General features: G+C 40.3%; 3 protein-coding genes across 5 annotated transcripts in view; 1 reads left to right on the top strand and 2 right to left on the bottom strand.

The window, feature by feature from the left end:
* The window catches only part of Dixdc1 (DIX domain containing 1), a 78666-nt gene extending 75436 nt beyond the window's left edge, over nt 1-3230 (bottom strand). Inside the window, exons 1-2 of one of the 2 annotated variants that reach the window (XM_021732398.3) lie at nt 3013-3230; nt 1566-1656 (exon numbers count right to left, since the gene is read on the bottom strand). In XM_021732398.3, coding sequence (XP_021588073.2) covers nt 1566-1622 — 57 coding nt within the window. In that variant the 5' untranslated portion in view covers nt 1623-1656; nt 3013-3230. Of the gene's footprint in view, nt 1-1565; nt 1657-3012 lie in introns of those variants that run through there. The other variant, XM_078046979.1, reaches the window with a different exon arrangement.
* Nucleotides 1-14197, top strand: part of LOC144377184 (uncharacterized) — a 57422-nt gene that overhangs the window by 39750 nt on the left and 3475 nt on the right. The window lies entirely within an intron of this gene.
* Nucleotides 3590-11305, bottom strand: C4H11orf52 (chromosome 4 C11orf52 homolog). Of its 2 annotated transcripts, XM_005334232.5 has the most exons (4): nt 11085-11275; nt 5773-5810; nt 4717-4778; nt 3590-4486 (listed from the first exon to the last, which is right to left on the bottom strand). In XM_005334232.5, the coding sequence occupies exons 1-4, from the start codon at nt 11114-11116 to the stop codon at nt 4238-4240; spliced, it is 381 nt and encodes a 126-aa protein (XP_005334289.1). In that variant the 5' UTR covers nt 11117-11275; the 3' UTR covers nt 3590-4237. The 2 variants fall into 2 exon arrangements, with proteins under 2 accessions (XP_005334289.1, XP_040141138.1); XM_040285204.2 differs by lacking the exon at nt 5773-5810 and having other exon boundaries at nt 11085-11305.

The raw sequence follows: 14197 nt of genomic DNA, 5'->3' as shown, positions 1-14197 counted from the left end.
GCATTGAACACAGAGGCACTCTATCACTGAGCACATCCCCAACTCTATTTTGTGTTTTATTTGGAGACAGGGTCTCACTGAGTTGCTTAGCAATTGGCTTTGCTGAAGCCAGCTTTGAACTCTAGATCCTCCTGCCTCAGCTTCCAAAGCTGCACAATTACAGGCATGAGCTATCGCATCTGGCTATGTTTGATCTCTCTATCTCCCAATTGACTTCCAACTGCTCTGAAAGGATGCATACAAAATTACAAAATCTGACATCACAATTCTTCTTTTACAAGATAATTTCTTATTGTAAATGTTCACATCCTTTTAAGTTGTCTTAAAATTACTTATTTGTAATATGAGAGGCAAGGCTGGAGAATCTAAAAGTCCAATGACAAAGCACTGGTCAAGAAAAATCACAACCATTATAAAGTTTACCAAACATATGTAGCCCAATAAAACAAAAAATTTAACAATTTCCTATTAAGAAACATGGAGGGCTGGGGTTGTGGCTCAGTGGTAGGGTTTGTGCCTAGCATGTGTGGGGCACTGGGTTTGATTCTCAGCACCACATGTAAACAAATAAAGTAAAGATCCATTGACAATTTAAAAAAAAAACTTAAAAAGAAACATGGGAGTGATCTGGGCATGGTGGTGCACACCTGTAATCCCAATAGCCTGGGACAGCTGAAGCAGGAGGATTGCCAAGTTCAAAGCCAGCTTTATCAAATTAGCAAGGCCCTAAAGCTACTTATCCAGGCCCTGTCTCAAAAATAAAAAAAGAAGCACTGGGGCTGGGGCTCAGTGGTTAAGCACCTTTAGGTTCAATCCCTGGTACAAAAAAAAAAAAAAAAAAAGAAAGAAAAAGAAAGAAAGAAAGAAAAGAAAAAGAAAGAAATATGGGGTGAAAAAAAAAAGCAAAGTCAAAAAGCTGGCACATAAGCTGGGTGTGGTAGCACATGCCTATGATCCCAGCTATTTGGGAGGCTGAGGCAGGAAGATCATAAGATAGAGGCCAGCTTCTACAATTTAGCAAGACCCTGTCTCAAAATAAAAATGGTTGAGGATGTAGCTTAATAGTAGAACTATTCTGGGTTCAACTCCAATACCAGAAGAAAAAAAAATTTAAACTTGTACATAATATGATCTCATGTAGAACATTTATAAAGAAAAAAAGATTAGACAAATATATTCCAAAATATGAACAATGTTTACTTCTGGATGGACAACTTGTGTCCTGGTGTTTTTTTTTTTTTAGCTTCTTTTTGATATTTATCAAATACTTTGTAATTAATATATGTTATTTCTAAGTCAAACTTTATGTCTTTTAAACAATGCATATGTTCTTATTAACTGCTAGTTTTTCAACTTTTGTCTGACTTTATTAATTTCAGAAAAAGATGATGAATCAAGGCTTATGTGAGCTAGAATTTCCATAAGGAGAAACAAGAAAAGAAGGCAAACATAAAAATTCTGTTCCAGGATATGAGTTCTAGTGGAGAAATCCCCCCAGATATAGAGGTATCCTGAAATTCCAGTAATGTCATCACATTCCTCTCAATAGTGCACCACAGACTTACAAAGGGCTTTGCTGGCACCAAGGTGTTACCGAATCTCATAATCACTTGAGTTCCCATCTTCAGAGTCCCCAGAAGGCCAAATCAGAGCCACCTTAAAATAGGAAAAGAAAGAAATGGGCAAATATTCAGGAAGAGAAAGAAATTCCACAAGCTAAAACAACTAGTTGGATCAAGCCCTGTCCCCCAAACCTATCTTAAGCATCTTGAAATACCAAAATAATACCTTGGTTAGTAGGAAATCTAGCCTAAGGTCTTATAATCACAATAGAGCTATGCCAATGGCATTTTAAATTCCAGTTACTTAAGATTTCATAGTAATAAAGAACAATGTCTCCTATCCATTTCCCTCATTCATTCACTTATCAGCCAAGGGCCATAATGTATATTCTGAAGATAATTAGGAGAAATATTGGAAGCTGTGCTTCTTGGCATTTATTCTTTAATTCCCAGAATTCATCCTTAACTCCAAAACGTGTAATTCTAATGTAGAAATGTGTATACAGCACTTTAAGCTTACAGAGTGTACCTTGGAATTAGGGGTAGTTTTTTTTTACCCCCAGGCTAACATATAGAAAATAGGGTAGGCATAAAGAAAAATGAAATAAATCATTTCATTTTCAAGTTCATGGAACTTGACATCATTATTTTAAGTGAAATAAGCCAAACTCGGAACCTCAAGGGTTGAATGTTTTCTCACACATGTGGAAGCTAGAGGGGGAAAAGGAAAACAAAGGTGGGGAGTGATAGAATAAAAAGCAAAGGGAGATCGTGAAAAAGGGACTATGGGGTTGTGAGGTAGTGTTGGGGAGGGATATTAGCCAAATTATATTGTTGTACTGGGTGCATGTACTGATATGTAACAACAAATACCACCATTATGTGTAACTAAAACGCACCAGTAAAAAAGAAAGAAAATAGGGTAGGGAGTTGCTCCAACAATTAGTGGCGGCAGCCCCCTGATCCACATTGTATAAATCTACTTGCACTACCTAGGTGTGCACCAAAGCACAAGGAGAACAAGCCAGTAAAATAATAATGGTGATGATGATAGTGGCAGCCAACATTCGAGTACGTATTATACACTGTTGCTAGTCCTTTAAATTCTCACAAGCACTCTCTGAGGTTGATACTATTCTTACCAACTTTTTTGTGCTGGGATTTCATTTTCACTACTCTTACCCACCTTCAGAGATTAATTCCTCTTAGGGACCAACAGAGGGTCAGCGACATTTGGGTAGGAAGGTGTGCAGGCTGAGAAGGGGAAGCGCGATACCCCTCGTCTCTAAACTCTTGAAGTCTAAAACAGAAACTGCACACTAAGAATCTCCAGGGCTCAGAGAGGAATCCGTCTCATTCTTCTCATCCCACCGTCTCCCCCTCGCTTGACCCGATCTGGACGTTCATTCGTGGTAATATTTTCCAGTTACCAGTCACTTTTAGCACCTACCTTTCAAAGTACCGGTATGTCTGGTTCAGCATCTTGGTCCCCAGCCATTCTGGACTCGGCCTGCGCTTTCTCTGGCGTCGCCGCTGCGTTACCGCTGCCATGGTAACACGGAGGCGTCCCCGCAGCTCCGCCCTCCTGCAGCCAGCACGAGCCAGCCCGGTCCGGCCCTGATTCCACGCCCCCGACTTCCGGACCCCGCCTCCAGCCGGCCCGAGCCCGCCCCTGCTAGATAGCTCTCCGGACGCCGGGGACCCGGACTCTACCACCTGCCAACCCAGACTCCGCCCCCACCGTCCCGTACACGCCTCCCAACCCATCAGACCACCACCCCCCCGCAGGACTTGATCAGGCTGTCCCCCTGGCTACGCCCCCTGCGAATCTGGACCCTTGTCCTGCCGGCCCCGCCCAGGGCCTTCCTTCAACCAATGAGAGTCCTCCCACTGTTCAGCCAAACCACGCCCGAGTCCCGCAGCTGCGCAGGCAGAGAATGGGGTCGCTCAGGTGCTAGTACTGGTTGAATTTTATTCTGGGCGGGGGCCCGCTTCAAAACCCCGCCCCAGAAAACGGACCAGGCCTGTTCCTCACACTGTTTATTGATTGAGCGGCTCCACGGAGCAATAGCTACCAGTTCAGCCAAGAAGAGTTTCCGGGTTTCTCCACGCTGTTTGGTGACTTGAAGTTCCCGTGGCCAGTGGTTGGAGAAAGCTTCTTCCGTGCCTCAGCGCACGCCCCCATTTATCTCCCTAGGTGTGGGACCCTTGATCCCGCCGCCACTGAGGGAAGTGCCCAAGCCAGCCCTGGAGGCTATATGCAAAAGCTCAGAATGGTTTTCCAGAGCACTCCCTCTTCAACTTTGGAGTTTAAGGTGTATAAAAGTGATACCATTAAATAAAACTTAATGCAATCAGCTCATCGTGAGCCTGTTTTTTTCCGCACTAGCCGGAGCAATGTTAGGGGTCAAGGGCCTACCTTCCTGCACAGTCCACTTAACCATTTTTTTTGTGGAACTCTTTCACCCATAACTAACCTAATCATAACTCCAAGCTAACAATGGCAAATAAGAAGCCTAGGAGAGAGGCTGGAGACATCCATAATTCCAAAGGGCTCTGGAGCTCTTTAAGATTAAAATGTGGCCAACATCCCTGGGCCACTCATTCCCCAAAGCAGTGGATTCTCCCCACAGGAGTAGTGGTAAAAAGATGGAAACTGTTCTTGCTCTGGAGGCTCACACCAGAGTCCCATTCTTGCTGTCATATCGAGGTGTGGCCTGGGGGAAGCAAAGGGTAGCATACTCTGTAGCATTTTCTAAATACCAGTGTTTCACTTCACTGGCAGAGCGTGGTTGGGTAAGACTGTTCACTTGAATGTCTGCATAATGTAAGTTGCTCTCCTCCAACTTGAGGTCTTGATTCCTCTTTTGAGATTTAGGCTGCTGTAACACCTGCTCATACATGTGTCCTCTTATTTCATGGTCCTGCAAGGAATTAGCAGAATTAAAGATGATGCTTGGCTTGGTTTTGCCCCTCACCACCAGTGCAGAGCAAACTAGACTGAGGTCCCTTTACTTTGCTCCTTAGGGACAATGGAGGCTAAGCAGAACCAGCAAATTCTACAGATGACTGAGATGTGTTTGTCCCAGGGTAAAAAAGATAAGTACTGGGATCCCATGTCTGAGTAGTCCCAAGAGGCAATGCCTGTCATTACCTTTGTGCAATTCTGCTGCAGCTGTTGTTGCTGCTTCTTCAATGTGAGTCTTGCTTGGTTCCCTGCAGGGAAGAAATCCAACTTAACTCCATTCTCTGATTCTGCTGAGACCGCCCTTTTCGATCTTTAGTTAACTACTGTGGGGGGCTTCTACCCTTCCTGTCTCCATTCCCAATTCTTTCACTTCTGTTGTTCCTACATCTGAACTCCTTCGCAGGGTATACCATCTGGTTTTTTCACAATCTGGTTATAATATCTTCCATCCTCATTTTCCCCAGCCCCTGACATAGTTTCATAAATATATGTTGAGACTCTGTGCCACGTTTTAGGGATAGAAGCATGAGAAGGCGGTTTCTACTGCTTCAGGGTGCTTAGAGACTACTGGGACAGACAAATTAGTAAACAGACTGACTACTATGTGGTAGGTTAGTGCTCAGTCACATCAGTGGGCCACTTTCAATCAAGTCTCTCTCTTTCTCCTTTCTGTATCTTTCACATGAGTGAGTATCTATTACAGCACAAATAGATAATATTATCATTATTTGTTTACATGAGTCTACCTCTCAAACTTGATTTTCAGCTCTTCCAGGGCTGAGACCATGTGCCCTTCTTGTGCTTCTCTGCCTCCACCTCACAGAGTGGCTCACATTCAATATAAATGCTCCGTGATATTTACTAAATGAATGAAAGAATGGGTGCCCCAACCTGCCACTCTGAGATAATATAAAAGAAATAAGATCCACAGACTCAGGGCTACTCTTGAACCCAGCAAATTAAAGATTCTCTTTGGTGTATTATCTTCCCTTTTTTTGCATCCAAGGCCATTTGTCTTTTTTACCCTTATGCCCTTTCCTTTATTATTTTTTTTATTATAATTATTATTTTTTTAGTGTGTGTGTGTGGTGCTGGGGATTGAACCCAGGGCCATGTGCATGTGAGGCAAACATTATACCAACTGAGCTATATCCCCAGCCCCACCCCTTATGCCCTTTCCTAAGATATCATTTGTCTTGTCTCCTCTAATTTGCTCTACCCAGGGCTTTCCCTCAAAGTTACCTTTTTTCTTTTTCTTCTGGAAAGTTGATGGGCAGCTCCTGTGATAGGAAAAACAGATCACCTATATGCAAAAGCTCTGACCTCCCCTCTTTCATTACTTGTTCTGTGGTCTCTGTAACATTCCCTAAAAATTCATCTTGAGCCAGGTTCAGCCTGAAAGCATTTCTCAAGGGTACCTCTCCCAGATGGATGGTTCTGGAAGGTAGAGTGGTACAACTGACATAACCAAACCCAAAATACAGCTTTAAGCAACCAGCACTACATGCCAGGGATGTTGCTGGCTTGAGGGCTATTCTGGGACTGTCTAACAAGCTAATCCCAGCAGAGGGTAAGGGAAACCTGCCAAATAATGGGATATTCCTGGATCCAGAGACCCTCTTGCTTCTTCTTCTGTACTATTTTTTTTTTTTTCAGGGTCTTTACCAACTTGAGACTTTCATTCTGGGAGTCATAAAAGCTGTCAGAGCTAATTAGTTAGGACCCCTCAAAGTCCTTTTCCAATAAGTGACCTCCCTACTGGCTTCCCTGTCCTTGCTTTTAATTAACAGAAAGCGAGAGATGTTTAACCTTTAATGTCCTTTGGAGTACTTTGTCTTCAGCACAGGGAGCACTGAATTTGGTGAGTGACTCAGCTAGCTTGCCCTCACTGCAGGACAGACCTCTAATATTAATATCTGAGCCCCTAGGGTCCCCAGAGCAGCCAGTGTGTCTATGTAGTTGTCAACGGTTTGATACCCAAAGAAAAAACACTTGTCTGAGGAAATAGGTTGAATAGTTTTGGACTTACTCGGATGCTTTTTCTTGCTAGTACATTTCCAAATCTCACCACAGCCGACCCTATTTGTCTGTCTGATTTCTCCTCTCCCTGGGGAGTTTCCTTCTTTTGCTAATTGAAAAGAAAGAGAGGAGACAGACTTCTAAATTATGTTGACTGTACTACTGTAGAAAAAAATCAGGATTTTTCCTTATACTTTTGATAGAGGTCTGGGTTTTGGTGTGATTTTTGGTTTTGATGCCTACTGAGTTGAGAGCAGTTATACTTCATGCAAATGCTACAAGTAAGTGGTTCAGCAGAAAAAACAACTTCTCTCTTTCAACTTCCTCCTCTACCGTTTCAGTTTTTGTTTTGTGTTACAGCTGCCCACTAATAGTCTTATCCTAGAAGCCAGAGAATCGCCTAATTCCTTGCCCCTTGTCTTACTGCTTTCCTAGTTATTTCTATTTAAATGGATAGAAAAAACATCAATTCCAAAAGACATGACTAGCCAGGTGCAGTAGCATACACCTGCAATTCTAGCTAATTGGGAGGCTGAGGTGACAAGTTTGAAGGCAGTCTGGGAAACTTAGAGAGACCCCAACTCAAAAAAAGGGGGGGGCTAGAAGGAAGCTCAGGGGAGAGTGCCTCTGGGTTTAATCCTCAATACTGCAAAAATAAATAAATAAATAAACAAAATGACTAGGGCTAACCAATTTTAGTAAACAGAGCCTCTTTCCAAATTGGATATTGCACAGTGCTTGGATACAACCCAGAGTGTTAATAGGTGACAATTTATTTTTACATCAGAGTTCAGGAAACTAAATGGGCACTCACAGTTGTAGTAGGCTCAATTCTTCCAAAATGCAATTGGAAATAAGTATGAAAAGCCTTAAATATAGCAATTCTATATCCTAATAAATAATACTCCATGTGCAAATATGGCTACTCTTTGTAGCATTGTTTATAATTTCAAAAAATAGAAAACACCATGAAGTTCAATATTTGGTTACTGACGAAATAAATGGTATATCCAGTCAATGGAAAAAAATTGGGGGGCTGGGGATGTGGCTGAAGTGGTAGCACGCTTGCTTAGCATGCATGAGGCACTGGGTTCAATTCTCAGCACCACATAAAAATAAAATAAAGATATTGTGTCCACTTAAAACTAAAAACTAAATATTAAAAAAGTCTACCTTTAAAAAAAGAAAAAAAGTTATTTACATAGTTGTAGATGGACAGCATGACTTTATTTTATTATTTATGTGGTATTAAGGATCGAACCCAGTGCCTCACACATGCTAGGCAAGTGCTCTACCACTGAACTACACCCCAGCCCCAGTCAATGGAAATTCATGTAATCACTTTAAAAAGGATGTCGGGAGAACATTAATAGCATGAAAATTTTACTTTTTATTAAGTTAATAAAAATAAGAAGCTGGGCACAGTGACACATGCCTGTAATTCCAGAACTCCAGCTGTTGAGGCATGATAGTAAATTTGAGGTCAACTTGGGAAACTGAGCAAGACCTGTCTCAAAATAAAAAATAAAAAGGGCTGGGGATGTACCTCAGGGGAGAGTGGGTGCCTTATTGATTTTTATTTATTTTTAAATTGATTTTCATTTTCTTTTTTTAAAATTTTTTTTAGTTGTAGTTGGACACAATATCTTTATTTTATTTATTTTTATGTGGTGCTGAGGATCAAACTCAGTGTCTCGCACGTGCTAGGTGAGCACTCTACCACTGAGCCACAACCCCAGCCCCTCATTTTCTTTTCTTGGTTACTTTCTAAATTTTCTGTAATGAATGTTTATTACTTTTTTTTTTTGTACTGGAGATTAAACCCAGGGGTACTTAAACACTGAGCCACATTCCCAGCCCTTTTCTATATTTTATTTAGAGACAGGTTCTCACTGAGTTGCTTAAGGCCTCACTAAATTGCTGAAGCTGGCTTTGAACTTGTGATCCTCCTGCCTCTGCCTCCCTAGTCTCTGGGATTACAGGCACGCATCACCACACTCAGCTTAACCATTACTTTTATAATCTGAAAAAACAACAACAACAAAGAATATTTTAAAATAAAAATCTTTGGGCTGGGGATATAGTTCAGTTGGTAGAGTGCTTGCCTAGCATGTGCAGGGCCCTGGTTTAATCCCCAGCACCACTGTAAGTAAGTAAATAAATAAATAAGTAAAATAAAAATCTTCACTTGTCATAGTATCATTAAGTCTTTGAAGGTTTATTGAGATAACTAGAAACAGAACCATTTTTATCTGATCCTATTAATATTTTAATAGGAACAAAAATAGATTTGGTTAGAATGTCTGTCAAAGTGTCTCTAGAATGAGTTTTAGAGTCAAACTGACTGGTCAGGTTAGCTGTAAGACTTCAGAAGGTTTTGAACTTCTCTAGTCTTCTATTTGAGCATTAATGAGGATGATATTAGAATCTAAACATCATGGGGCTGGGCACAGTGGTGCACATCTGTAATCCCAGTAACTCAAGAGGCCTAGGCAAGAGAAGACCCCAAGTTAAAGGCCAGCATGAGCAATTTTGTGAGACCCTATCTCAAAATAAAAAATAAAAAGGGCTGGGGTTGTAACTCAGTAGTAGACCCCCCTTGAGTTCAATAAAGAATATGGAGGAGGGGCTGGGGATGTGGCTCAAGCGATGGGTCGGGCGGTAGCCTGGTATGCGTGGAGATCCTCAGCACCACATAAAAATAAAATAAAGATGTTGTATCCGAAAACTAAAAAAAAAAAAAATATTAAAAAAAAGAATATGGAGGAGAAGAAGAGAGGGAGGAGAAAGCAGAGGGCAGGGGGAGGAAAGAAAGAATCTAAACATGGGACTATTGTAAGGATTAAATAAAATAGTGAATGTAAGATACTACACACATTCCTGTCTATAATGAGCATCAATAACGAAGCTAAGATGACTATCAATAATTACCACCATCAGAAATGAACAAACCAGAAATAAAGAACATAAACACTTGGGAAGATGGGGAGTGAATGAGATGTTATATCCCCTTCTCTAGAAGCTGTTCTATCTACCAGATGTCCTGTTTTATAGACATCTTACTATTTTAAAGAGTGTTTTTTTGGGGCTGGGATTGTGGCTCAGCGGTAGAGCACTTTTCTGTCATGGGCAGGACCCAGGTTCGATCATCAGCACCACATGAAAATAAAGGCATTGTGTTGTGTCCATCTACACCTAAAAAATAAATATTTAAAAAAAAATAAAGAGTGTTTTTTATTAAATTAATTAATTTATTTTAAAAATTTATTCTAATTTGCTATATATGTTAAAGAGTGTTTTGTTTGTTTGTTTGTTTGTTTGTTTTCAGTGATAACAACATTCTGGAAGACACATACTTTTGTTCCCATTTTATAGATGGGTCAACTAAGGCCTTATAACTTTGGTAACTTATTCAAAAGGCAAGGATCAAATTTATTTTCTTTCTTTTTTTTTTTTTAAGTGTCTTCTGCATCTATCACTGTGCCCAGTATATATAGAATGTTCAATAAATATTTGTTTAATAAAGGAAAATAAATAATTAGTAGGGATAGGACTTGAATCCAATGTACTGACCCTAAGTCCTATTTGCTTTCCAATGTACCTTGCTTGTCTCTTTAAATATAGGGATTTTTTTTTTAATCAACAAGACATCCTTAATATTAGTGCTGACTACAGAATGACAGTGGTCAGTATTAGGTCTTAGAGTTTATGGTGAAAATTCTGCAAAAGAACAGCTACAATACCACAAATAACTTAGTGTGAGGTTTTCACATATACTATATCCTTTGCTCTTCAAAACAAAACAGTGATCTAAAAAAAAGAGTTATGTTAATATATTTTGCACAGAGAAATTAAAGGATTTGCCTAAGTTCACATAGCAAATAAGTATGAAAGTTATATTCATATTCAATATTCCATATTCAATATTCCATGGATATTCTCCTTTCCACTTCCACCCTTTTAAACAGACATTTTTCTAAAGTTGATCTGCTTGATCTGTGATTATGGTGGTGGAAGAATGGGTTGTGAAGTCAGGCAGGCTTGGGTTGGAACCTTGCTTTACCTGCTTCTGGCCATGTCACAGGGCCAGAAAGTTAACTTCTCACCTCTCTGAGCCTCAGCTTTTGGCTGGCTATAAAGTGGGAGGAGGGGTAAGACCACTTACTCATAGAAGTGTTGGGAAAATTAGATGAAACTGTAGAGTGCCTGGCATAGAAAGCTCTTGAATGCTACAACTATTGTTATTACCTGGGGAAGGAGGGATGGGAGAGAAGGGGAAAGGAAGAAAGAAAACAAAGAAAAACAATGCCAATTCACCATGTCCAGCCCTGCTAAGGACACTGGAGTGGGGTATTGCTGTCTTTTCTAAGGTCTCCTGAAAGGAGTAAGTGGGAAGGAGATGCTGCTCTGGTGTGGGGACCAGGAGGTACCAGGCTGAGGAAGGTGGCAGTGGGAGGCACTATCTCCAGGCTCTCTGATTCCCCACATATACCAATAGAGATGATAGATACCCTCTGCCCTTCCACCCTACTCACCAGCTTCCCCTGCAGCAGAGCTGGTTTCCCATGGCGTATGGTCTCCCGGGGAGCACAGCTGTTTTCCAACATAAAGAGGCTTGTGCATTTCCTGGTTCCTGGTTTAGCTTTCCGTGGCAGCTCCTAGGGAGTCTCTGTCAGTGTCAGATTTCAACCTAGCAGGTTGGACTTTGGAAGTCACCTGCTGGAATGATTCCCAGGTGACTGTTCCCAGCCAAGAGTAGAACAACATACAGGGCTCCAGGTGACAGCTATCTCACCTTCGGGATTTGAGGTTTCTTTTAATGAAACCATGAACTTTGAACTTCCAGCTTCAAATAAAAAAGAAACCTGAGATAGAAAAGGACTCTGCATTTCCTTAGGAAAGTTTTTCCACTAGATCACGCTGCCTTTGAAATATAGCCTCCATAGTAGAGTCTCCCCTATGTTCACCAAGCACCTCTCAAATTTGAGTTTCATTCCCAAGGTAATTGGTTCCAATTGTTTATGATTTCTGTCCAGAATCTGGGTTTGAATACTAGAGTGTCTTGGAAACTGAATTTTAGGAAAATGGATTTTTTTTATATTCTCTCTTGCTATTGGAATTAATGTGGGCAAATCACTTAAGCTTTTAGAGACTAGGTTTTCAGGATTGTAAAGCAGAGGTAATAAATTTATCATCTAATCCGCTTTCTGGTATAGAATCAGATGATTCTATGATTGGAATGGTCTCAGCATTTCTTGACCACTAACTTCCCCATCCCTAGTTTCAGGACTACAAAATCGTCACACAGCTGTGGCTTCTGTCTCTAAGTTAGACTCATTCCCCACTTTCCAGCAACTAGGATGCAGCTAAGCAAATTCCTCTGTTGAAATTATGAGCTCTACAAAAATATATAAAGCCCACAAATCTTGTTTTCAGTATTCTCACCTCATCTTTAGTGTCGTCCTCAGCTCTGGACTCCACAGAGCACCCTGGACTCTGAACTTCTCCCCATCTTCTTAGAAAAATGTGGATAAGAATAACAAACTCATAGGATTGTGGTGAAGATTAAATGAGATATATGTATGTAAAACACTAGCTCAAGGCCTGACACATGAGAAGCTCTCAGTAAGTTTTAGCTGTTGTTATTATTATTGCTTCTTGTTCTCCGGTAATTATCTTATATTATTACCTGTGCCCCAATCTTTGCACATGCTCCTGCCCTGCAGACCATTTTGTAGTCTACCATTAACTGTGTTCTTTTCATCCTGTTACCTGCTCATCTCCCCCCAGTCAAAAGCTATCAATAGGCTGGGATTGTAGCTCAGTGGCAGAGTGCTTGCTTAGCATGTGTGAGACTCTGGGTTCAATCCTCAATATCTCATAAAAGTAAATAAAATAAAGGCATTCTGTTTATCAACAACTAAAAAACAATGACAACAACAAACAAACAAACACTATCAGTAATTTCCTGTTACCTACGTGATAGAATTCCAACATCTTTTTTTTTTTTCAGATTCTGGGGATTGAACCCATGGGTGCTCTACAACTGTGATACACCCCCAGCTCTTTTAATTTATTTTGAGACAGGGTCTTGCTGAGTTGTCCAGACTGGTCTTGAATTTATGATCCTCCTGCCTTAGCCTTCCAAGTATCTGGTATTGCAGGAGGATGCCAGGGCAACCGTTTTAGAATTCCAGTTATGGAAGCTTTACATAATTTGGTCCCTTTCCAACAACCTCTTCTGTAATTTACAGGAAATCACCTAAAGGATTTTTAGATATCCAGAAACTCCATACAGTGCATTTGTGGCAGAAAATCTGATGTGTTTTAAGCAATATTAATAGGAATGTAGAGTGATAAATAAGGTTATTGATTATTCTACTGAAATCTCTAGTATACTAGTCAATCCATGCTTGGAATAATAATTTTAGGTCTGTATATTGAATTTCAAGTTACACTGTCAAATGGCAGTGTGTTCAAAAGAAATCTGTGTAGTATGTGGTATGGAAAGTGCTATAACGCATAGCTGAAAGAACTAGGCACAATTTCCCAGAAAAGGGATGCATAAAAAAAGCAATATGATTTACATTTAAATATTTGAAGGACCTTCAAGTGAAAGATAATTGCATTTGTTTTCTGGACATAAACAGACCAATGGACAGAAGTTACTCAAATGCAGATTTTGGACCTGAAGGAAGAATTTATAAGTTATGTCCGAAAAGAAAATGGAGTGGGCTACTTGATGAAGTTCTAAGTTCTCTGTCATTCAAATTGCCCCAGAAGCTGGACATGGTGGTGTACATCTATAATCCCAGCAACTCCAGGAGGATGGCGAGTTTGAGACTAGCCCAGACAACTTAGGGAGACTGTCACAAAATAAAATAAAAATATAAATATTTAAAGAATATATAAAGGACTAATGATGTAACTTAGTGGTAGGGTGCTTACCCAATATATGTTTACCTTGCATATTGGGTAAGGGCCTCATGTCTGTCCTGAGGTCAGTAGGAAGGAGAGAGAGCCCTGGTTGAGGTGGGTGAGTGGGGAGTCTGAGTGGGAGATGGATTTCAATTAAGCCTGAAGTGGGTTCAATCTTCAATAATGAAAAAAGAAAAAGGGGAAAAAAATCCCAGAAGTTGATTAATAACTTTAAATTTTTTCTTTTAAGAAATCCTTTTCTTTAGGCAGAGCTCAAAAGCTGAGAATGTAGCTTGGTGGTAGAGTTCATGCTTTTTTAAAAATATTTTTTTGGTGCATTATAATTATATGTAATAGTGGAGTTCATATGCATTCATACTTAATGGGCTTAAGGCCCTGGGTTCAATCCTCAGTCCCCAAATAAATAAATAACAGAATAATATGAAGGTATTCTGGTTGAAGTCTGAGTAGAATTCTTTTTTTTTAAAATTTTTTTTTTAGTTGTAGTTGGACACAATACCTTTTATTATTTTTAGTTGTAGTTGGACACAATACCTTAGCACCACGTGGTGCTAAGGATCGAACCCAGGGCCTCACGCTTGCTAGGCGAGTTCTCTACCGCTGAGTCACAACCCCAGCCCTAGAATTCTTTTTTTATTCTTCTCAACTACATGGTAAGATTTCTGAGTATATAAGAAAGATTTTCATTTTTATAATTCATATTTATAAT

Source organism: Ictidomys tridecemlineatus, chromosome 4 (genome assembly GCF_052094955.1).
Source record: "Ictidomys tridecemlineatus isolate mIctTri1 chromosome 4, mIctTri1.hap1, whole genome shotgun sequence".
Classification (NCBI taxonomy): domain Eukaryota; kingdom Metazoa; phylum Chordata; class Mammalia; order Rodentia; family Sciuridae; genus Ictidomys; species Ictidomys tridecemlineatus.
Note: the sequence above shows the minus strand (reverse complement) of the source record. Positions and strands in the feature narration are given on the sequence as shown.